Genomic DNA, 24,877 nt, shown 5'->3' with positions numbered 1-24,877 from the left:
CGCAGACATTTTGAGTCCTTTATGAACCCTTTACATAAGTCCACATTTCTGCAGACTTTGCCCCAGGGAATTACCCACAATTCATAACAATGTGCCATTAAACCCACGTTGAGCATAGGGTTACCGGTGGAAGCGTGGAAGCGTAAGACATAGAAAAAGGAAACAAAGAGGAGCACATGACTGTTCAGCCTGGCATTTTAAATTTACACTGAAACCTTAAGGATTAAAAGAGACAACGCTTTATTCATCAAACCTTTAGTTTAGTTATTGATGCTGTGAGGAAAGACCTTGGAAGACGTTCAAATCAGGGAGTACAAAATATAAAAGAAATACCCACAATTGCACCTAACGTTTTCTGACGTTGTCATGGTAACGTGATATGTTGCAGCAAAGTGCTGTCCCTTTGGTATTTACACTATTTCAAGCCCTTGCAGCCTCTCACACTCGTTGATGTCAGTAAAGTCCCTGGGGGATCAGGGTTTAAGGCCCTGAGGGATCAGGGTTTAAGGCCCTGAGGGATCAGGCCACGGTTTAAGTGTGGGACAAAATGTGTACGTTCAATTGTGGGGTTTTCTGTTTTTTTTTGCTTCCTTCACTGCAAAGCACTTCAGGGGCCGACTTCCTGAAAACATATTTATGATGAATAACCACTCACAGTTCTGGCTATAAAAGTGGCCATCGGTTTAGGGTTGATTCGACTCTTCACTCACCATGAGAGGGTAACAAGACTTTAACTTATTAAATATACTGAGAGCAATTAAATAAAAGCCACACCCACAGAGTGCAATGTTAACGCTTTGCAGGGCAGATGTAACTTTATCTTCAGTCTTTTGCAAAGGTTTTTGTATTCAACGTTACCATTCTAGCATTAGCATGGTGCAGAGCATACAGAGCAGGATCCAACTTAATGCTAGCGCGAAACGTCAGTCAGCTGTTAGCTCATTGCATAAGAATGTTGTCTTTGTTCATGAAACAAAAGTTTCATTTTGAACCTGAGCAAGAAGGTGTCAGACATACTGTGTTTTAATGGCAGACATAACTGTGGTGGCTGGGGCGTGGTTAGGCTCAGCTGCAGAGGGGTGTGGGGGAGTGGTTCAGGGAACAGGTGCCGGGAATAGGCCTGATTGGCCTCAGCTGCAGGGAATCAAGGCCTGAGTGACTCTGCCCTATATATGGTGCGTACAGGTGGAGGCACGAGAGAGGGGAGCAGAGGCACAGTCTTGAGACAATAAAGCATATTAACAAATATACCCTTGAGTTTACTTTGGTGCTGGGGGGGGGAGGAACCTGCATGGGACAGCCAGGAACTTGTCGCATTAACACACAAAGATCAAACACTGCCACAGCTCAGGAGATGTTAATGTATTCAGTTCGATCACAGAGGTTACATGTCATTTGTTTTATAGGGCTAACATAAGATAATGTCAGCTGCACTTTATGTAACAACTAGGTTGTGGAATTTTTGTTTTTTGTAGGTAATTAAGTACTTAAAAATACCCAATTATACAGAATACAACATGACACAAACATTAAACTACTATAACTATACTTAAAGTCTTCTGAAACCTGAGGGTTTTCAGTAATATGAAATAAAAAAAAGATTTGAATGTCTTTGGACCCTACCCTATTCTCATTGGGTTGAAGATGGGTCCTTACCTACATGGAGTTTCCTATCGGGGAGTTGGACCCTCTTGCCAAAAGGTGTTGACCAATTGGGACGCGACCACACACGCTTTGTGTCAGACGTTTAGCCAAAAACTGGAGTAGTGAAACAAAAGAAACGTGACAGTGATAGTGATAGCTTCAGGCTGGGTTATGATTTTGGAATACATTTTTTTGTTTGTTATTTAAGATTATTTTCATTTGTTCTCAATCAACTTTTTTGTTATACTTCTTCTGAGATTGTAATAATCCGTGGACTATTATACTCACTGTCGGTGGAGGACTACAAGCGCAGGGTGAGGGTGGTCACCAAAAGCAGAACATCTCATGAGAGTGCCAGTGCCCCGCTGGTATAGGACCACATCTGTAACATACAACCGTGCCACGCAGCAGCAGTAACAGGCTGTCAGCTTATTAAGTCTAGGACACTAATAATGTGAGGGGTTGCCGAAAACGTCACAGACACTTATCTGACAAAAGACTAGCGTGGCGCTGGATGTGAGCTGAATACTTTGGAGAATGTGTAGAACAGACAGTTTGTCTCCTCAGCTCCTACGCTGCATCCTTCCTCCTTAGTGTCATTATTTCACCTATGTGACCTCTGGAAACTTTGGTTGAAGTAAAGTCCCACTAAAAAAAACACTTTTAATGGTGCGTTTCTTTGTCACTTGCATCTATGTCCCGCACTGACATTCCACTGTGTAGTTAATATGAGGCTGATAATAGCATGGTACTGCCTGGACTGTATATCACATCATGGCCTATAAAGAGACATGTTGGACATAGCATGTTAACTAATCTAAGGGGATTGTATTTGTGCAGCAGGCCCAGTTGAGTCCCACAGAGGGGTGGGGGGATAGTTTCAACAGTGCACTGGGCAGCTGTTACTCGGGAGGGCCTTCCTGTTGGATTCCATTGCAGTGCAGCTTCTGCCACAAATAGATATTCTAGTACTTACCGAAAATGTTGGAGGGGGTGTGAGCTGGAGGGGGCTTGAGTCAGAAGGGAGGGCTCTGTTGACCAGGGTGGTGTCAGCGTCTGTATAAAAGCTCTCAGCTGAGAGGCAGAGAGTACATTGGGAAAAACATTTTTCAGAGACACCAAAGGGGTCTTCATCTGCGGCCAGGAGCTCTCCATTACAGCAACACTCCACGAAAACGACAGCCGCCATGACCGAGAGACGTATTCCGTTCACCCTGCTCAGCACCCCGAGCTGGGACCCGTTCCGTGACTGGCAGCAAAGCCGCATCTTCGATCAGACCTTCGGCATGCCCGCCCTGCCCGAGGACTTCGCCACATTCCCCAGCACCCACTGGCCGGGGTACCTGCGGCACTCCGTCCTGACCCCGGACATGGCCTCCATGGGCGCCATGATGCCTCACACCCCAATGATGCCTCAAGCCCCCATGATGTACCAGGCCCCCATGATGTCCCAGCAGGCTCGTGCCCTGACCCGCCAGATGAGCACCGGCATGTCGGAGATCAAGCAGACCCAAGACAGCTGGAAGGTCTCTCTGGATGTCAACCACTTCTCACCCGAGGAGCTGGTGGTGAAGACCAAGGATGGCGTGGTGGAAATCACTGGTGAGCACACACACACACACACACACACACACACACACACACACACACGCTCGCTGGTCATCTGTTTGTACTGTCACCTAGCGCATGCCGATTCAAGTAGCCCACTATTTGTATAACCTCATACACTAAAAATCGGAGGTGTTGAAGGTAATTTCCTGCCAGGGAAAGTCTTTAATTGGACTACTCAATCTAACAACAAAATAATAACATCTAAAGATCTGCTTACATACAGGCCAGAGGCATAGATAACAGAATGCCTCACTTGGTGGACTTAGGTTTGGGGGGGGGCCTCACTTCTTGCCGTGAAGCGTTCCCATTGTCCGTCCACACTTGTGAAGGACCAAAGCTAAAAGTCTAAACTTGAGGAAATGTGTGTGGAATGGATCGTATAGTGTAATAGCTTATAGCTCTCTGGGGCCTTGAGCTCCTCTTTTCTCTGAGTCTCTGTCTGCCATTTCACTAAAAATGATGCTCTTACAGGGGATTTAGCCGTGACTCCCACAGTGTGTCTGCTACTTTAAAAGGACTGCTGGATCTGGTCCATGTTCAGGGTCCTAGGCCGGACTATGGCTAATACCTCACTGCCGAGTGACTGGGCATATAGTCAGGAACAGATAAACAAAGCAGTCGGGTCTCGTCAAAGTGGAATTTGCCACCTTATGTTTCTCATATGTCGCCTCCAAACAAGGATGTCTTTGATGTTTAAAGATGACATCACTTAGTGAAACTAAATGACTTTCGTGAAGTTGAGTTTTGTGTTCAATCCAAAGTGCAACCTCTTTATGCAGTTGACAATCCTTTTCATTAATAGTTCACACTAATCACCCTTTGGATGGCCCAGGCGCACTCACATTGCGGTGTCGTCCTGTTGAAAGGGGGACAACTGGGGACAACAACCTTTATCAGCCTGTTGTCATAACAAACATATTACTATATTTAACGTTTCAAAATTCTCCTGGCGAGGACGGGTATCGCTGTGACTAAACGAGGAAGATAAAAATACCACTTCAAATCCTTCACAAACCAAAATGGCAGCGTCATTGTAGTGTTTGGGGGAGTCACAAATACACATACAGTACAGTGGTAGATAAACAAGTCGGGATATTTTGAAAAATACACTTACTCACTTTCTTAGTGAGAAGATCGATACCACTCGTTTGCAGTAAATAAGGAGCTAGCGTGCCGCCAGGAGACAGTTAGCTTAACTTGGCACAAAGGGCCCGGCTATTTCTTGGCAAGGCACTGTGACTTCCTGGAGTCATCTTGAGGTTGCCTGACATGTCATGTGCTAAGACATTGTCCGGAACATTACCTCAGATAAGCTGCAAAATAATATTAGATATAAAGCCAGAGCCTGGAGCTGGTTTAGCTGAGCATAAAGACAGCTAGCTTGGCTCTGTCCAAGGCTAATACAACCTGCCTACCAGCACCTCGATGTGTAGTATGAACACGTCACTTTTTCCAGCACGTTAAACAAAATATTCGGGGTCAGGTCGTGACTTTCAGAGGTGCTGCTGGTCGACAGGTTTGGTTACAGTCGTTAGTATGTGCTAAGCTAACCGGCTTCCTATTTAGCATGAAAACAGGAGAGTGGTTTCAATCAATCTCATCCACCTCAAGGCAAGACAGTGAATGTTGCGTCAAAATCCGAACCAAAGTGTAACCCCGACCAGTTATCTCTGCGTCCTTCAACCAAAGCCCTCAGCACAAAGGGGTAATTAGTGATATTATTTACATTTGTGCTTTTACTACTTAAACAATAAAAAGACCAATTATACTTTGTCTTAATCTCGAATTAACCATTCTAGTTTTGTTTGTTAAAAAACTGCAATCAAACTGAATTTGGAGCAAGTTATAGAAAGTCACTATTCATTGTACAAATGATTACAAGATGTCTTATTACAGAGTTGCTCCACCATATATTAATTCAGGCACAACTCCTTAACTTAACATACATGGCCAATAAAGCTGATTCTGATTCTGATTCTGATTCTGATTAGTGCCATTTTTAGATAAAAGTATGTTGTCTGTCTCCTTAGGCAAGCACGAAGACAGGAAGGACGAGCACGGCTTTGTGTCCAGAAGCTTCACCAGGAAATACACGTAAGTAGCTCAGTGTGTTAACGGTCATGATCAAAGTACAAGCCTGTAGAGTAATGTTTGATTCAGTTCATATTTCACCCAAATGAGTTGTTGTTTTGTACACGTTTGTATACCAGTTGATGAAAGGAAGCTGCTGGCCATGCAACATGTCAACAGCTCACTTCAAAAGTAACAGATTTCCTATTAAAATGGGTTTGTTGTGGCTGTTTGGCGGCGGTTTTGGATTGAATTTTCATGGTGGAAATGCATTTCTCAGGGTGGATTCAGATCCCTGTGATTCTCTCATTGTGGCTTTGCTGCTGTGAGTCTCTTAGTTTTGGTTTGGTCCAGCCTGTAGAGGGCTGGCTGCTGCTGATAGCTAAATTTCATGCTCTGAAAAGCAGCAGCAAGAGCCTCCCTGTTCATCCCTCCCCTGGATGGAGTTTTTAGCTTCATAGAGCTCTGCTGCCATCCAGGGGCCACACTGAGCTGGTCTTTGGATCTGATTTTACCCGAAGGTGACTCAGGCATTATTGTTCCTGCCGATCTGTGTTGAAGTAGTAGCAGTGATGCCCTCCCAGACTGGTGCACTTCTTAAATCTACTGGAGCAACTTCTTAGACTGAAAACCAAACTGTGTTCTCTTGCTCCCCTCCAGCCTCCCCTCTTCAGCTAACGTTGAGAAGGTGGCCTCCTCCCTGTCCCCCGAGGGGGTGCTGACCGTGGAGGCTCCCATGATCCGACCGGCCATCGAGTCCTCAGAGACCACGATACCTGTCAACGTGGAAAACAAGGGTGGCGTGGTGAAGAAGTAGGAAGAGAAGCAGCACGCCGTCTCCCCCACGAAAGATATTGTAAAAATGCTCACTTTACGACTCCAACCTGCTTCTAGAAAGGTGAAGAGGCGGCTGAGCGCTCCTCCCAAAGCAGGCTTGTTCACGTGCCAGAGAGAGGAGGGATTGCCCTCGCTCCTCTCTCTGGCCTCCGTCTCTGGTAATGAGCCAACCCCAGCTGAGTGCTGCGTGTAAACACATCTGCCGTATGCCTGCTCTTTCTGCCTTAATTACACTCTTCATCTGAATGCAGGCAACCTCGGCTTAGCCCCGCTCAAAGCTTTGTCTTTCCCTCATTTACTCACCTCTCCCATTTCCAGGGAGTTAACCCGCTTCATGCTGCCCCCACAGACACACGTGAAGACAGTCAAGCGGATTGTAATAGGTGTGATCAAGTGAATTAAAAAACCGAATGCACACAACCACTTTGAGGGTAGAATAACACCCGTTAGAGTACACACTGTGGGACTGGACTGGAAATACACTGGTTTTATCGGCAAACTATTCAGGCATGCAAACACAGAATAAAGAGAGAGAAAGAACTGGTATTTTTAAGTCTCTTCTTTTGTTTGTTTTTTAAGTTACTAACTATGTATATGCACTGCACTAACGCTGGTGACATGACATCATGGAAGCTGTGTTCTGACGTTTGGAAACAGTAAGATAATATGTAACTAAATGGAAATGCTTGGCATCTCAATGTCGCGGTTTCTTATGCTAAATTATTCATCTGATGGTCGGCCATGCAAAAGAGAGCAAGTGAAACATGTCAGCGCCTGTGAGTGATGCAGGCAGCCCGGGACAAACAAGATTCGGCATCCCTGCTGTGTTGAGTTGACATTTAGGAGTCTAGCGACCCATCAGTCTGATTCCTGCACAGTGTTATAATGCACCAGCTCTCATTCAAAGTATACGGTGTCTGAAACAGAACGTAAACATTGTTTACAGTTTATTACATCACATACATCCCAATATATTACGCTATATTACGCAGAGCGGAATTGTTCAGTGCAAAAGGGATGTACAGTAAGTTCATCCCGACACTGACGTGATCTGTGGACCAGAGGGCCGGGTCTCTTCTCTCTGAAGCAGTTGATAGATACGATAAGTGTCATATGTACAAATATATATATATATATATATATAAATATATATATTTATATATAAATATATATATATACATATATATATATATATATATATACATATATATATATATATATATATATATATATATATATATATATATATATATATATATAGCATCATTGCTGCTGTGCATCTGCACTGAAATGTGTCATAACGACCAAAATTTAATAATTCCATGATACAGAATGTCCCTTGATAAATTATGCATGCCCATATCAATGCATAATTGATGAGATTTGCTCTACTCTTGACTGAGCATATTTATATATATATATATATATATATATATATATATATATATATATATATATATATATATATATATATAAATAATATAATATATATTAGTGCTGGGCAAAGATGAAAAAAATTAATCCATTAATCCCATGATTTTTCTGTGATTAACATTGATTAATCGCATTATGCGCAAAATAAAAGAATGAATTAAAAACTAGTGTTTGCAGAAAACTGCCATTGCAGTTGGAGGGTCAAGACAAATAAATAACTCTGTATGGAGTGTGTGATATCAAATGAATGACACTGTATGTAATAATCATATGTAAATTATGGAATATATTAAGTGATTGTGGAAGGAATCCAGAAAGCATCAAGCCCCCAACAAATATGATAATGTATGTGAATAAATCAAGGACACAGCCTGGAGAATGGAGCAGATGAGAGGACGCACTAAGGCAGAGGGACTGCTCAGGAATGTGGACGGGGGTTGGGTTGACCGACACCTAACATGGAGAAAGAGATAAGGAACAACAGAACGAGGTATTGTCCAATCGATGGACTACAAGAGGAGGAAGCGGGGTTTGACTTTAAGCTTACAAAGCTGGAAAAGACGAAAGATCCGGAGACCCCCGGGCACCAAACCATGTGAGTTTAGGGCCCTGTTGCAATCAATATACTGTACAGTTTTTGTTTTACGCTCAACTGCCTCCAGTTCAACAACCAGACAATGCAGGTTCAAAAAGAAAGACGTAGCAACACAACTGGTGACGTTCTGAATGGCCGGTGGCTTTCATCAGCTCCTTCTCTTCCTCCCTGTCAACTCATAGTCTTTGGTGTTGCGTGCCGGCCCACTAATGCACATAACTCCACTCTTGACTCCCAAGCTGCAGGGGAGATCTATTTCTAGAGCGCCCTGCTATGCACTGAGCCTCCAGCATGTTGTAAAGCTACACAGGGTAGATCGCAGACATGAACTCGTGCTTTTTGCCCCCTCTCAATGCTCCCAGGCCCGTCGTGACTAATAGGCTGCTTAATACGCTAAAATGAGATTTAAGACATTTCTATTCCCCTGCTTTCTACTCACAAATGGTGAGTGGGAGAGTTTTACACATCTGCCATAACAGATGTCCATTAGCTGAACATTATACTCAAAATATATGCATTTATGCTGTCGTTACTATGTGCAGTGTTATATATCTAATACACCATGAGCTTAGAGGAAGCCATTCACTCTCTAAACCACTTAGCGTTTCAACTTTTCCTCCTCTATGAGTCACCATTTCGTTACAGTTTAATGCAGGCCTAAATTATTCACGCCAGACCCCATCAATCCGGGAGCCAGCCAGTCCTTTTTAACCGGGGGAGTTCCTGGTGTGGAGCGTCATGGCTTACCGAGCTGTTGATTGGACGCCTCTCAGATCTCGACAATCCGCCCTGCACTCAAGCTGAAGAGGGCTGGATTGTTCTCATGGAGGTTCTCAAGAGATCTTTAAGTGTAAGCGGGTCATTTCAGAGAAGAAAAGAAAATCAACAAAATGTGAAAATTAATGAATAAATTCAGTTTAACATAATTCTCGTGTAAAATCTGCAGGGTGGACAAAAATTCTTGTCATTTTACTGTCAAAAGAAACAAATGCCGAGCCTTGATAGATATTAAGAAAATACATTTGTATTAAAGCCACATTTTGAGCCCCACTGTTAGAACGGTATCACTGCTGGCTCTGTTTGTGCATTGTGAATTATTGGATGGAAATATCTTTCTGCCAACTGTAAATGTAAACAAAGAGGAAGCTTGGTCAACGCTGATGTTGGTAACGTGTGACTTCAGTCAGAAAGGTATTTTGACAAAGTTACACTTTGAAATTATTGTTCATCTGTTTCCCATCTTTAATAATCACCAGTGATTTGGTTCAATATACCATGTTTATTAATACAGCCTGTAATACAGTACGGATACGGAGCAAAGTCCAATACTGATAAAGGTGAAACAACATTAACGGGCGCCAATCAGGACAGGTTACGCTGTATTGTGTAGCAATAAATCCTCCTCACCAAGATTAACTTCACCATAAGCAACCAAAACCAAATATTGATGTGCATTAGCAAGGCTTTTCACTAAAACTAATACTGTATATATATATATACACATACTGTACATACATATATATATATTACAATTTTATATTTTATTAGCTGTAAAAGCATATGATTACATATGTAATCTACATGCACAAAAACACTGATATCTGCAGTAAATGTGTGGACTGTAGACCTTTGATCAAAGCAGGTGGCGTGCTTTTTTTCTGCTTAGCAACAGCTTGGGATTGGTTGGTGGAAACACCTTAGACAGGGGGTGTCTTCCAATCACATGCCAGAGTGTTGATTGCTTCGCAGCCAATTAGCACTCACCAGCTGTTCACTAATTAGTTCTCCCTCAGTGATTTAAGAGGTACATTAGTCTTTGTAAATCTCGATTGACATCAATTTCCAGCTTTTCAGCCCAGTCATTCCTGGCTCCCTGAAACGTACTCCTTTCTCCCAGAGACGGCACTCGTGTCCTTATGTCAGTTAACTTCTCTTCGTGGAAATGTTTATAATGAATGTGAAGGTGGGCTGACACTGTTGAGAACAGTACAACTGTGTTCACCTGCTCTTGGTCCAGTTTGATTGGTCATGTCTTGTCAGTGTTTTATGAATAATGCAAAAGTCATGAATTTCTAACGCTGCTACAGATGTCAGCCATTTCTTCCAGCTGAATGAAATATCTAAAAGTAAATGTCCCGTGAGTGGATGTAAGTAATCAACATCTGTTATCTTATCTGTAAGTAAGTTTCTTTTTACTTGTATTTACTGTAATTGTACTTTTATTCCTATAATTCGTAAGTATGTATTACATTTATAATTACTGTATTTAAGTCCCATTCTGTTTGTCAAAATAAAAGTTGCATTTAAAAAAAAAAAATACAGTGTAGGTGTGTTTGAAGCTGTGTGTCTGTTCGCCTGTCTGTCTGAAGCTGTGTGTCTGTTCGCCTGTCTGTCTGAAGCTGTAGGTGTGTCTGTTTACCTGTCTGTCTGAAGCTGTGTGTCTGTTCGCCTGTCTGTCTGAAGCTGCACGTGTGTCTGTTCACCTGTCTGTCTGAAGCTGCACGTGTGTCTGTTCACCTGTCTGTCTGAAGCTGTGTCTTTGTTCACCTGTCTGTCTGAAGCTGTGTCTTTGTTCACCTGTCTGTCTGAAGCTGTGTGTCTGTTCGCCTGTCTGTCTGAAGCTGTGTCTTTGTTCACCTGTCTGTCTGAAGCTGTGTCTTTGTTCACCTGTCTGTCTGAAGCTGTGTCTTTGTTCACCTGTCTGTCTGAAGCTGTGTGTCTGTTCGCCTGTCTGTCTGAAGCTGTGTGTCTGTTCACCTGTCTGTCTGAAGCTGTGTCTTTGTTCACCTGTCTGTCTGAAGCTGTGTCTTTGTTCACCTGTCTGTCTGAAGCTGTGTCTTTGTTCACCTGTCTGTCTGAAGCTGTGTCTTTGTTCACCTGTCTGTCTGAAGCTGTGTCTTTGTTCACCTGTCTGTCTGAAGCTGTGTGTCTGTTCGCCTGTCTGTCTGAAGCTGTGTGTCTGTTCGCCTGTCTGTCTGAAGCTGTGTCTTTGTTCACCTGTCTGTCTGAAGCTGTGTGTCTGTTCACCTGTCTGTCTGAAGCTGCAAGTCAGAGGTGACTTGTCACTCAGCCGCCCCTGACGTGACACATGTTCTAAATGTGTCACTGGCCGGGTGTCTAGCTCGTATTAATGGTTCAGTATTGCGTCTTCACACAGTAAAAAACAAAAAGGTTGCATTTCTTTAATCACTATAATAAACACCCAGGGACCCAAATCAAACACACGCACGTCGTTTGTCGCACGCACGCTGGGTCCGGCTAAATGCTAGCATGCTAAAATGCTAGCGTTGAAAAGATGGCCCTAAAAACAGACCGAGGAGGACTTCCGGGTGACCAGGAGGTCCAGACAGGTGAGTAGAATAACACTCTGCTGGGCTGCACGCGGTGTGTGGCGTTTATATAGTTAATTTTGTCGGCCATGGTTATGTTTTATTCTTTGTTTGTCGCCTCTGTGGCTGAAGGCTCGTTGCAGGTCGTTTTTATTAAATTGTCTTTTGGTTGCTGTGAGGACGGGCTGCAAAGCCCCGTTATGGATATAACCGTTGCTTTGGACATGCGAGGCTCGTGTTGCTGATGTTGTTCCACTATAGTTTATACTTTTGACCGTAGCATCAAATGATCATCTCGTACTCGATCCACCTCATGACGAGTCTCCAGTTGCAAAAGGCTGACAGCGTGTTTGCAGACTCATGAGAGATGAGGGCAGTTTGTTTGAGATCATGTTTGTTTGGGACACAAATCAGAGCACAACTCTACTTCTATTTTCCCCACGAGCCGGCGATTTGTGTTTTTAAATATCTTCTTTGTGTAGAATAAATCATGATTTGGAGTGCAAGGGAAGGAACAGACATAAATCAAATCAGCTGTATTCAATATTTTCAGGGATAGTGATTCAACAATATCCCCATACATCTGACTTGCATGTTACATTGATGCAAAAATAATGTGAGTAACATGAAATATGACCAATTTCCGCAAATTATTTTTGCAATACCATATTTTTGCGCGCGTGCGCACCACTTGGATCCAGGTTGCCCAGCAACAGTGATGGAAACTTATAGCCTACTGTATATACGTACAATTCAGAGGTACTTTACTTCAGTTTATTTTCCACCCAATGTCCCCCCTCTACATTTGAGAGGAAACATTTTACATTTATTTGACATCTGATTAGTTTGACAAACAGAACATTTGATAAGCTCGTAAAATATTTATTTTCTACAGATTAAAGGCCCTGCTCTAATACAGGCGTATGCCATTAATGTTGCTGGTCAGGTTGTCATGCAAACTGCACAGCTGTGCTGGAATTTAGAATCTGTCGACATGTGACAACCAACGGGGGAGAGATGTGACAAGCCCAGTCCGTCTAATCAGGGAAACGATGGGTAACGATACCTGAAGAGACCATGGACCTTTGAATTACCCAGAGGTTCATTTAATATCTTAACAAAGTTAAGTTTTCTTTTACTTGATAAGGATGTGAGCACAACGTGATATCTTTTCCAAACAGGATTACAAAAATCCTGGTTTACTTCCAGAGTTTTGCATCATGCATCGCCGACTTTTACTTTTGATACTTGCTGCGCATTTTACAGATGACACTTCAGTGCATCTACTCAAGTGGAATTTTTAATACTGGACTTATGGAGTATTTTTGTTGTTTACATTGTGGTATTGCTAATGGAATTGCTCCCCCCACCCCTCCCCAATTGACTATTGTAATCCCCATTTTTACGTCACTGTCAATGGACTAAATCTGTGGGTTCACACCCACTACCACTGTCCAATACAACAAGCCAAGATGATGATCTTTTTTGTCAGCCTTACCAAGAATTGCATGGGACCATAGCGATGTCCGTAACGGATCAATTTATTGTCAACAATCACTGTTTTGGTATAGCGTACTTCAGCAAATGGAGTAAAGAAAACACAGATTAAAAGTAAAGTCTAGCTAACAATCGCAATAGAAGAAAGAAATAGAAAAGAATCCGATTTAAGGTCTTGTAATTCCATGTCCATATGAATACATAACATCTACAGTATAAGTTAATGAATTGAAGCTACTGTATAAATACATCACCAGCATGCACAATATTGTATTATGGAGAATATTGGAGCAGTTATCATCCTACACTGAAGAAACAGTATAATAGGCAAGTGCATCTCTTGAAGAAACTGAAGACAAAGTAAATCCACAAACCTCAGATCTGCTTTTAGAGCTTCCACTTAACGTTGCATGTGCTCTGTCCACAAACTGTAAAACCGAGTTCACGAATAGTCTGTGGTCCCAGGGGCTGTTTCCCAGATCCTACTGGTTGTCATGGTGATTGTATAACTAGAGAGTAAGGGTCGACTCGCGATCGTGGGTTCAATCACCTTGTTTTTTCTCTTTAAACATTTTTGCAATCTGGATTTCCGTGAATCAAATTGTTAGTTTTTTTTTTCCTACAAGGAGCCAATATTATCGTAACGACAATACTGATTATAAGAATTAGGTGTCCAAAAACAGTTAATTTATTTAATAAATCACACCAGCACATAGTTTACGTCATGAATTTGCATTTTTAGTTACAGTATCACTGTGACTTAGCTGGACACAGACCTGACACAAAGCAAAACAAAAACAATTATTTATTTAACATTTTTTATGTCATCCTCAATAACAGAGACAACGTGCTTGTCACCCGACGATCAGTGTGGTGCAACTAAAGGTGTCAACGACGACGCCCCTATAAAAGCCCTTCACCTCTCCACCTGTCCTCTCTCTCTCACGCTCGCCCTTGTCTCTCTCTCTCTCGCCCTCGTCTCTCTCTCGCTCGTTAGGCAAGGCCGCGACATTCAAGGTTACTCCGATTTTTCTGGTTGTTCGAGCATTGAAAACTCAATTTCCGAATGCTCCTCCCCTCACCAAATACAATAAGACAGCTCTGCTTCATTTGCGCGATAAGACCAGTCTCTGCCAGTGTGAAGGCGTGGCTACCCAATCGTCACACTGATGAATGACATACCTCTTGCTTCTAAAGTGGTATTTTGGCAAACGCTGCAGAGGCTACCAATGAAGGGGGTTTCATTCTTTTTTTTTTTGTCCTAGGTTATTTCCCAAACTAAAATTGTCTTCCCTCAGTCAACTTTTTTTAATTTTCACTTTTAATTTTGTTGAAAAATAAAAGAGCAGCAGCCGTTAGTACCATCAGCGGAATTGGCCGCCGACGTTCCACCACCCTTCCCCCTACCCCACCCTATTTAATTTTTTTTTTTTTATTTCTAAGAACTTTTCAACTAGTATTATTTTGTCATTTGTGAGCGCGCGTGTTTTTTTAAGTTTTTGGGCAGAATGAGGTTTTGGACTCTTTAATTGTTGGCCTCTCCTCCCTCGTCGTCCTGCTGGTCGCTCGTCCACAGCGTCAAGTTGTCTCGTAGCAGCTGCATGATCAGAGTGGAGTCTTTGTAGGAGTCCTCGTTCAGGGTGTCCAGCTCGGCGATGGCGTCGTCGAAGGCGGTCTTGGCCAGGTGGCACGCCTGCTCCGGGGCGTTCTGGATCTCGTAGTAGAAGACGGAGTAGTTGAGAGCCAGGCCCAGGCGGATGGGGTGGGTGGGCTGCATGTGCTCCTTGCTGATCTCGTGGGCCTCGCTGTAGGACTTCTCGGCGGACTCCACCACCCCGGCCCTCTTCTCCCCCGTGGCCACCTCGGCCAGGTAGCGGTAGTAGTCTCCCTTCATCTTCAGGTAGAACACTTTGCTCTCATGCTGCGTCTCGTTGCAGTTCTTGATCAGGAAGTTGTCGAGGAGGTTGAGCACGTCCTGGCAGACGGCCTCGAGCTCCTTCTCGATCTTTTCCCGGTAAGCGCGCACCATCTCAATCTTCTTCTCGTTGCCGTCGGCGGACGTCTTCTGCTCAATGCTGGAGATGACACGCCAGGATGAACGCCTCGCCCCGACCACGTTCTTGTAGGCCACGGAGAGCAGGTTCCTCTCCTCGTTGGATAGCGCCTCGTTCAGCTCTGTCACCTAAAGAGAGAAAAATGTACAGGCATATTGTTTGTAATCTGTTATCTTATCTATGTGAAGAGTTATGCAACAGTTGACAAGTGGGAAAGTCATAACCTGTAACATGCTACAACATATGACTAATCCTCTTTGCACACGGCAAACTAAAGCAAGCATAAGAACACCATCACGGATGCTTCCAGACAAACCGTACAACTCCCAAGGCAACTGCCTCTGCGGAGTGAACCACGCCTCCATCCTCTGAGGTGACTCCTGATTGGCTGGCCGCAGCTCTGAAAAGCTGGTTTTGTTTTGTTTGGACAGGCCTGTGTCTGGCTGGAGGATTTAATCCTTCATACCCCACTGGGACTGTGCAGCAGAGGCATCTTTACAAACCTTTTCTGAGTGGAAAGCCTGTTGTTACTTTCTTTTTCAGTTCCATGAGCAGAGCAGAGCAGGGGGCCCGGCCGGTCACGGCTCATCACAATGGGCCAGACTGAACGCCGTTACGGTCACCATAAAACTACATCAAAACTATGTTGATCTTCATAGGAAAAGGCTAAAAATCATTCAGCATTTACTAATTATTTAATGGTAATTCAGTTTCTTAAATAAAGGGGAACACTGTGCCTTAAAAGCTAAATAAATGCTTTGTAATAGTTGGCTGCTAATTGGCAGTTAACACAACGACTCAGGTGTTTGGCCATAAATCAAAGTATTGGACAAACTTAAAGTTCAACCTGATGATGGCGCTCCATGAAACATTTCACTCAAAACCACAAATGTCATCCTCATGGTGGCGTGAAAGTCATTCAAGTAGCTAGGATGTGGAAACCACTAATGTCTACCGGTACAAAAATGTTTTGGCAATCCGTTCTGTCTATTAAAATATGAAGTGAAAACTTTGACCCGCTGGGGGCACTGGATGAAAAGTCATGGAAAAACCCAAGTTATTAGGATTCTCCCTCTGGGGACCATGACAAAGTGGACTGTTCAACAGACTGATAACCACCCCGAGGCATGGTACCGTGGCTAAGAATACGATTTTTCAAATGTATTTGTTACTGTCATGTCATGTGTCTTCTCTAAACCACCCAGGTGGGGTAGCACTCTGCTGCTGCAGTGTTAGAAAGACGGGTCACTTGGAACTCTTATTCTCCTGTGTGTGTGTGTGTGTGTGTGTGTGTGTGTGTGTGTGGCATCCTCGACACATGGCAGAGCCTCAGGGTACGTCTCGCTCAAGGACATGATGGATTAAACCTGTGACCTTTTTGGAGTGCATCCTAGTCACGATGAGCCGACAGCTGTGTCACTCTGCTTTGGTTAGACTCCAATAACACACAGTAGCTACTAATCCCCGTTCCAGTTGCTACTACAGTCCATCGACACATTGTGTATGACTGCTCACGTCTCCATCTAACGAGCTCATTCTCAGCCGCCGTGAATGCGATCACAGCTACAGTTCTCTTCTGCAGAACGGACCATCTTTAATGAGATTACTGTAAAAGGGAGGGGAGGGGAGGCCAAAGACGAATCTTTGAAGCAATCTCCTGTTTCCATGGCGACTGCGAAATCTGCTTTTGTTTGGGAGAGCCATTTCTGTCTCTGCTGGAGACACGGGCCACAAGCTGCTAATGGCAAGGATGCTGACATGGCTGATGGTATGGAGAACGCTGCAGCACTGTGGGTGGGGATAAGTGCAAACGAGCCATTTCATAGCTCGCACCTTTGTGCCAACTCTTACACTGGTAGTCAGTCACAGCAATGTCATTTTCATGGCTCCAGACAAAAGTTATTCAAAAGCTTGCAGCCTGCGCATGAAAATGCCATGCAGAGCCGGAGGATGGTGATGTCAGTGTCCGCCACACACATTCATGCTGCCCAGAGCATGAGCCACTTCCATGAGTTTTCCCTCACCTTCATTGGGTCAAAATGCTCAGAATATGAAAAGCAGTTCTGAACAGACATCGATGGTCCCCAGAGGATGAACCCTTTTGAGCTTGGGGATTGCCCTGACTTTCTCTTATCGCCACCTCGTTGATATTTGTATAATATCTTCTCCTGAATGGATTGCCTTAAGATTTGGTACACGTATTAAAGTACATTTTAGTGCCACCATCACATCTTAACTATTTGGGAAATTGCTGTTAACTTTGGAACAGATAATCATGGTTCCCACAAATTACTTTGGTGCTCTCAACCTTTTCTCTGGCGCATCCACAAACCGCGTTTTGGTTTTGTGCGAAATTTCTTGACAACTATAAATGGATTGGCATGATATCAACTACAGATATTTGGAGGTCCCAAGCGGTGAAATCCGACCGGCTTTGGTGATCTCTCGACTTTTAATCTAGCTCCATCGGGTCAAAACACATATATTCCATCAGCTTTGGCTGCACCTTTTTAGGTGCTAATTAGCAAGCGTTGGCATGCTGAACCAAGATTGTGAACCTAGTGAATGTGACCTTCTAAACATCAAGTTGGCATCGTCACTGAGCAACAACCAAACATGCTTCTTGTTCCTTACTTTGCAATGATCAGTGCAGCCTCTAGAGGGCCTCGAGCAGCACTGTTGTGCTCGCTCACTAAGGAGTGTTTCCTACACAAGACATTGTAAAAATGTACAACAGTCATAAACAAACTGACCTCTGTACTCAACGAGTAGAAGACAGGCAAACAATAAATGGCATCCGTTGCGTAATGACCCCCCCTCCCTCCCTCCCTCCCTCCCTTACTCATTGCTGAAGCAGCCAACGCCCATTAAATTACAACTAGTGTAAACGAGTATCTGACCTACAGCAAATGCAACCAGTGCAGTAGGTCAGCGCTGGAGCAATGGAGAGGTCAGAAAAACAAGGCCCAAACAACACGTCTGTAAAAACACGGATGGCTTTTGTTTCAGGCAGAAAGCCCCGACGGAAGCTGCGGTGCGGGTGATGAATGGAGCTCTGTCTACTCATAAAGCTCATCAATCGCGTCGGCTCTCTCGTGAATCATCCTTGAACAAGGCAGTCACACTTCCAAACAGCTGAGTGTTAATACAAACGAAAGGGCCAGGCAGGACATTCAATAACTTCCTTTTTGACAGATCTCTGCATGACCATTAATATCCACAGGAGACGCACTGTAAGAGCCGCAGGTCTGCGGGAGTCAGAGGACGCGTCGGGCCTAAGTAGAGGCTGGGTGAGACCTCCACGCCGCCGCCTTACATTTCCATTTAATGGATTACAATTCCCATAATGAAGGCTCGCCACAGTCCCACAGCCCCCCGTTCCACGCTTTCCTTCTGTCTTTTCCTTGCTCATTTGCCCTCGCTCTCCTAACCTGATGTGACAACCCCCCCCCCCCCCCCCCCCCCCCCCCCCTCAGGCGGCAGAGCACAAAAGGCGCCGGGGACGACCTGACGTCATTGGCGGTGTGAATAAAGGCCGAAAGCCTCGGTGCTGAGAAAAGGGGGATGCAAGGCCGTGGATGCGCTTTTCTTCAGTTGTGGTGGTGGAGCGGGCGCTTCAAGTAGCGCGTCGTTGCTACGCTACCACGTATGACCTTAGCTTTTGTGCGTGTTCGATAAGACGGATGAAGGGTTGATCACTCAAAAGGAATGATTAAGATATGCAGACCTAAATTAGGTTATGCGAGAGGTCAAACACTAGTTCATGTAAGTCTGTTGGTACTCTGCCGTTATTAAAACAGGCAATATGCAATGTGACCAAAAGTAAAACATGGGTCGAATATGCACACTAGGACTAAACTTATTTATTTTAAAGTCAGACTAAGACGTGTTTAGCCCACATTCTTTCCTGCTTAGCTGTTGCTGTCAAATACTCTGCCTTCGTGGACAGATGAGGGTTAAGATGGCACTTCCCATTTAAATTGTGACGGCAAAAACACTTAATGTTTACTTGTCATGCAATAACCACTAAGTCCCATTAATAAATGGTAACTTTGAGATCACAGTTCAGAGGCACTGCAGACTCATCACCTATTGGCTGGTAGTGTTGCGAACGAGGACAGCACTGAGATTATTGTGTAATTGCATTACTAATACTTGGTCATGGACCGGCTCAGGGGCAGAGGATGACGTTTCACACTGGTGTTTTTAGGGTCGGTCCGTCTCCCAGCTATTCCCATCCTGTCAAAATCACTCTTTTTGTTGCACTTTCCGGGTCTGTAATAATCTTGTTAACTCGTTCAGGGGCATGATATTCCAAACAAATAACCCCGCATCATGTTGCCAAAGCAATAAGGCAACGACTTGCACAGACCTGGTGTTTAGTAAAACCTTTAAATTCTTAAAACCGAAAAAAGAAAAGAAAAAAAACGTCCGTCTGTACATGTTCTCACACTGAGGCGGATGCATACTCTCTACTTATTCCTTTTTCATTTTGTATGAACTGTATCACAACTGCAACTCAGGATAGATGTGTCAATGTGATGCCCCCAGTAATTCTACTCTCCCTGCACTCATGGTGGTGACTAAGCAAAAGGAAAAAGTGGACATCATGGCAACCGAATGATGCCGCGAGGTAATAAAGTACTGCTGTGGGGAATATCGCTGCGTTCAATTCCGCTGCAAATGTAAGAAAGCTGTTGTGAAATGGCCGTAATAATATAGTGTGTGTAGGTGGGTCTCTCTCTCGTAGTGCCTTTGTGACTCACAACTGATTCAAGACTCACTTCGGGACGTCTTGAAGTGTCCTGAGATGACATTGGCTGCATTCATATTTGGACTGAGAAAAACTCCAAAAATGAGGACGAACTGGTTTACAGGAAATGGATATTTAATAGGCTAGTTTTAGCACACTAATTGTTGCAATCTGTATCTAACATGAAGCTAATCATAAGTGTCTATATATATATATATATATAATAGATAAAAGAGTCTTCCACTCGCACCAGGGGCACATTCTAAGCCAATAAATCTGATTTGGCATTGAAGATATCTCCCACAAGATGCACCATCCCACTCACACCTCCTGAGATTCAGATCACTCCCTGTTTTCTACTGAAAATGTGTCCTGCCGGCAAAAACTAAGACACTGGTAGCCCGTGGAGTTTGCTTTAGGCAGCGAGGATTACATTTTTTTTTTTAAATGTCTGGATCCAGTCCCCGTTTCCCTTCCAGCTTATGGTGTTTCCCATAGCGACAGACAAATCAGATGCTGTCAGACTTCAGAGTGGCAGTGATGGCGTTCAGTCAAGTGTAACGGCCTACCCGAGAAGCTGAAATGTCATTTTGATTTATTTCATTATTTGGTAGCACATTCATAGATAGTGAAGTCCAGGAACAGTCCTATTTCCATATATTAGACCTTTGAACTCCCACTCAGTCCCACCTGCAACAAAGCATGTATAGTATGAAGCCGCTACATTTGGGTCGGGCCACTCCCTTCTGGTACGAATGCAGAACGTACAGCCAACACTGCATCTGTGATAAATGTATGGAAAACCCAACACTTCAACAAAGAAAGGTCTCAAATAAATACAAATCGGTTTTTTTTACAGCATATCTTTAAATAATTATCGTGGAGGCAGTTGGATAATCAGCAATTCTGATGCAGCCCTTCGATGTACAGCCACGTTCTTTTTAAAAAAAATCAAATGCAGCCAATACTACTCGGTACATATGAAACGTACATTCAGTGTACATCCAGCAGCTGCAACACAATGCATCCGCAGACTTCCATGAGAGAATAAGGCATTCAGTTCATTAAGTGGGACGGAAGCCTCGGGTCTCTGTGCCTGGCACTTCCTAAGACGCTCTCGAATGGGACGGGTGAGTGACTGTGCATGTGTCTACATATAAAGTTATATTGAATATTTATGTATGACCTGGCTAGTTTATTAAAGCTGAATGTAAAAAAAAAAAAATGAGACTGAGAGAAAATGAACTTCAAACTCAACCCCTGTTGTGTAAGTTAGATGACGTAATCGAAGGCGGTCATTTGGATGGTCTCTGAACAGGGACTCTCGGGAGTAACTTGGGAAAGGGGTCTCAAATGAGTCGGGTCAAGCGTTCAATGAAGCACATTTAACCCGGTTTTCTATGGAAAGGAGCAAACAACCATTAGCTCTCATTCTCGAAAAAATGACCCCAAAAATATAAATTCCACAATAATTAATAGTTTTCTGTTCATGTGGCTTTTTCGTTGAGAAGTACAGGCTCCTAGATTAATTTTCTGACTCTTGGTCCAAGGCTAATAGGCTCGCTAGAGACACACCTCGCACATTCTGTGCTCTTTAGATTTAAGGCGAATTCACAAATGACAATGCTAGGTCAGCCTTTCTGATCCGTTACCGGTCGCTCTGAGCCATCATAGACAGACAGGCAGGCAGCTAGAAGACCAGCAGGATTTAAAGCTCTACAACCTGTGATATAGCTTCTAAAAGATGAGGCTGGAAAGATACGGGAGGCCTGATAATGACTCTGCTGGGACATTGTCAGATATTTGTTTTAAACAAATGCGGCGCTAACAGCAATTCATGGACACCGTCGTTCATTTCGGTCGGGCCTGCTTCCCGAGTCTTCAGCGTTTTGTTCTGTAGAGCCCAAACTATTTGGCTCAGTTGCCACCCGGGGGCGGGTTGCCATGTCTGCAGTGGCAAGGGATTCCCCATGATGGGCGAGGCAGCAGACACACCCCGCTGCCTGGGTGCTGCAGAGAGACTGGCTGAGTGAGGGGAAGCTCTCTCTCTTTCCCTGACTCGGCATAAATCGGGACGAGGGAGGAGCTGTGCCCCCTCCCCCCCTGGCATGAACACCACAGCCTGGTCCTACAGAGCGTGGCATGGCCTTTTAACCACTCCGGCAGCAAACTTGTTGACTCTTGGGAGTTAAAGCTGATGTGGTTTTAAAAAAAGTTCCACTAGTCTAGCTTCCACTGGCCTGTACAAGCTGAGGCTACTGACCGGCCTTGTTAAGAAAAAGAAAACTGATGCAACTCTTAGAAAAAAGGGAATTCTATGATCATTATGGAGGAAAATTATAGAAATACGACACCAAAAGTACTAACCTCTGAAAAACATAGTAACGGCAACAAGAACGTCTTATCCCAGAGTGCCTATTAGTAACCACAGACACAATATGAAGTCCTGCACAGATATGGTGCCCATTCTTCTTCGCACAACATTCCTCGACTTTCCCTGCCAATGTGTCCTCCATGATCTCATTGTCCGGACAGTTACTGACAGAGAGATGCAGCCTTTGTGAAGCTGTGATGTAAAGACAGAAAGAAGAGGAGGAGGAGGAGGAGGAGGAGGGGAAGAGAAACGCTGCCTATATGAAATGGTGCACTACGGGTGGGCCGTGCTGCATCTCTGCCAGATGCTGCGGCACACGCCTCTGTGTGTGGAGGGGAACCTGCCGGGGAAGAGGTCGAGGACGCAGGGGATGCGGTTGCTACACGGCACCGATTGGTTCGGACGAGCCCCCAAAAAATACACACACACACACACACACACACACACACACACGACAGTTTGCTGCAATATGACATCCACGGATGAGGTTCTGGAGACGCCGCCCGTCCACCGACACCCACGTCCGTAAAGGTGGACGCTTCGCGTTTCTTTTTTTTTTTTTTTTTTGTGCGCCCGCTTCTGCGCAAATCGATTGCGATCAACCTTCAGCCAACATTGCGCTTCCCAATGCGCCAAAGCGAGTGCCAATAGGCGGCGGCGGAGGGGGGGGAGACGACGACGACGACGACGCGCACACACACGCCTGCTCGGGGCCGTCTCAAGTCAACGTTTCAAGTCAAGCCTATAGAAAAGTGGTGTATCACAAGTCGATGCCTCGTTATGTCTCACACCGGGACTCCTAACCCGGCCGTGTCCCCTCTCATCCCCGTGGCACCAGCCCTCTGCTCCGCCAGTATGCGCATCTTTCGACGGGCTCATTTCGCCACCAAGACGGGCGGTTTAAATCACGTCTCGTCATCATTAATGTGCTTCTTTTTTTCTTCTCTCCATCGGTTCTTTTTTTTTTTTTTTTACAACCGAGCAGCCTGGTCATTTTTTTAAATTATTTTTTAAAAAGAGCCTGGTGAAAGGCACCGCCCCAAGATCAAACAGTCCGCAGCTCAACCACAATCCACCGCAGCACACCGCCGAGCCCACACAACCCCAACACAACAGTCATTCACCGAATGACTGGTTTCCAGCTGAACCTCGTCGCCTCCGGGCTGTCCCCCCCCCCCCCCGACGCCTCGGACAATGTGACGGGGGGGCTTCACGGGCCTCGCGGTGCCGTTCAACAATGATGCTTCTCAAATCTCACTATGGCAGTGCTCAATGCCGCTCGCAAACACGTCTTTCCACTCAACGCGCTCTTTAATCATAACTTTCATACACCGATTTCGCGTGTCTTCCTCGCTTCAGTCACAAAACGAGCGGCGCGGTCCCCCCGCTGCGCATTGCTGCCCTAGAGCTCGGGTTAGCTAGCCGCCACACACCCCTCACACGCACACACCACGCTATTTATACATGTACACATGTATTTGTTGTATTATTTGTTCGTGGTCCAAACGGAGGAAACCTACTTACCGATTTCATGGCTGCTGCCATATCATCATACCTCTCCGCCTGCTCGGCCAGCCGGGCTTTCTGCACCAGTTGCTCGCGGTCTACCATTTTGGAGGTGGTGCGTGCGGTTTTTTTTTTCTCGTCTCCTGCGTGTCGGATAAATCAAATCGTATTGTGGCTGCTTTTTTTTAAATTTTTTTTTTTAATAAAATGTTATTTGCATGCAGAGTTCCGGCGCCGGGATCCTTCTCGCTGCAGCTGCTGCTTGCTGTCTGTGCGCCTTGCCGACGGGACACCCCTCCCCCCTCCGAGCACTTTCCCTCAGTTTGTGTCACCACCCCGAAAAAGGGCGTGTCCTCACCGGAGTGATGTAACGACCCTGGTAGTCCGGAGAGGATGACAGCGCAGCCTATTGCCCCACAGTCCGGCTGTGTACGCTGGGAGGAAAAGGGTGTCGCTATGTATTTATTACAATAATATATATATGGGAGTCGAGTGTTTTTTCGATCACACTCAAACGCCGAGCAAGTGGGTCTGTGCAGACGCCGGCTCCTGGGCTCCATGAGGGGCCTCAGGTCAAGAATCTGGCCCTCCTTTATTTCAGCTTGTAACAATGTCAACATTGTAGATATTTCTCGATCATTACATCCATACACCCGGCATGTGTTGGAATACTGGAGGGATCAACAGGAAGGCCTACTGAAATGCAAATATGCAATATGGCACAAGATCATATTCTCACAGTATCTTGCTCTCTTTTTTTGTGTGCATCGTTTTCTAGAATGTGAAACTTGAGGCTCAAGTTGCAAGTCCCGTAGCTTTTTTGTTTAAAATGTAAGTAGTAAACGGGTAATACTTAATTCCTGCTTTACATATTATTCCTATGATAATGATTATAGTGGATAAGACAGATGGGCTGCCATCAGGTCTGATTGGCTGAGTCACCTCCAGAGCTGATAAAGAAAAGACACACCCAAGACCATGGAGCAGTTCATATCTTGTTTGACTGCAATCTTGTTGCTGGGCAGAGGAGAAGAATAACAACGAGCCGAATAACTTTGACAAGTTAAAGATTTAGAATTCATCAATAGTCTCTCTTTTGTATCTTTTAAATCATGGAGAATCTGAATTGTTAATATTTATCTAAAATCATTTTTTTTAAAGCATTTGTTCTCG

At 44.6% G+C, this 24,877-nt stretch overlaps 2 protein-coding genes across 2 annotated transcripts; one reads left to right on the top strand and one right to left on the bottom strand.

Moving 5' to 3' along the window:
- Positions 1-2,770: 2,770 nt before the first annotated feature.
- hspb1 (heat shock protein, alpha-crystallin-related, 1) lies at positions 2,771-6,685 on the top strand. Its single transcript, XM_034550294.1, has 3 exons — positions 2,771-3,246; positions 5,286-5,349; positions 5,986-6,685. The coding sequence occupies exons 1-3, from the start codon at positions 2,832-2,834 to the stop codon at positions 6,140-6,142; spliced, it is 636 nt and encodes a 211-aa protein (XP_034406185.1). The 5' UTR covers positions 2,771-2,831; the 3' UTR covers positions 6,143-6,685.
- A 5,601-nt stretch (positions 6,686-12,286) lies between these two features.
- ywhag1 (3-monooxygenase/tryptophan 5-monooxygenase activation protein, gamma polypeptide 1) lies at positions 12,287-24,042 on the bottom strand. Its single transcript, XM_034550925.1, has 2 exons — positions 23,723-24,042; positions 12,287-15,199 (listed from the first exon to the last, which is right to left on the bottom strand). The coding sequence occupies exons 1-2, from the start codon at positions 23,807-23,809 to the stop codon at positions 14,543-14,545; spliced, it is 744 nt and encodes a 247-aa protein (XP_034406816.1). The 5' UTR covers positions 23,810-24,042; the 3' UTR covers positions 12,287-14,542.
- Between the last annotated feature and the right edge of the window lie 835 nt (positions 24,043-24,877).

Source organism: Cyclopterus lumpus, chromosome 14 (genome assembly GCF_009769545.1).
Source record: "Cyclopterus lumpus isolate fCycLum1 chromosome 14, fCycLum1.pri, whole genome shotgun sequence".
Taxonomy (NCBI): domain Eukaryota; kingdom Metazoa; phylum Chordata; class Actinopteri; order Perciformes; family Cyclopteridae; genus Cyclopterus; species Cyclopterus lumpus.
Note: the sequence above shows the minus strand (reverse complement) of the source record. Positions and strands in the feature narration are given on the sequence as shown.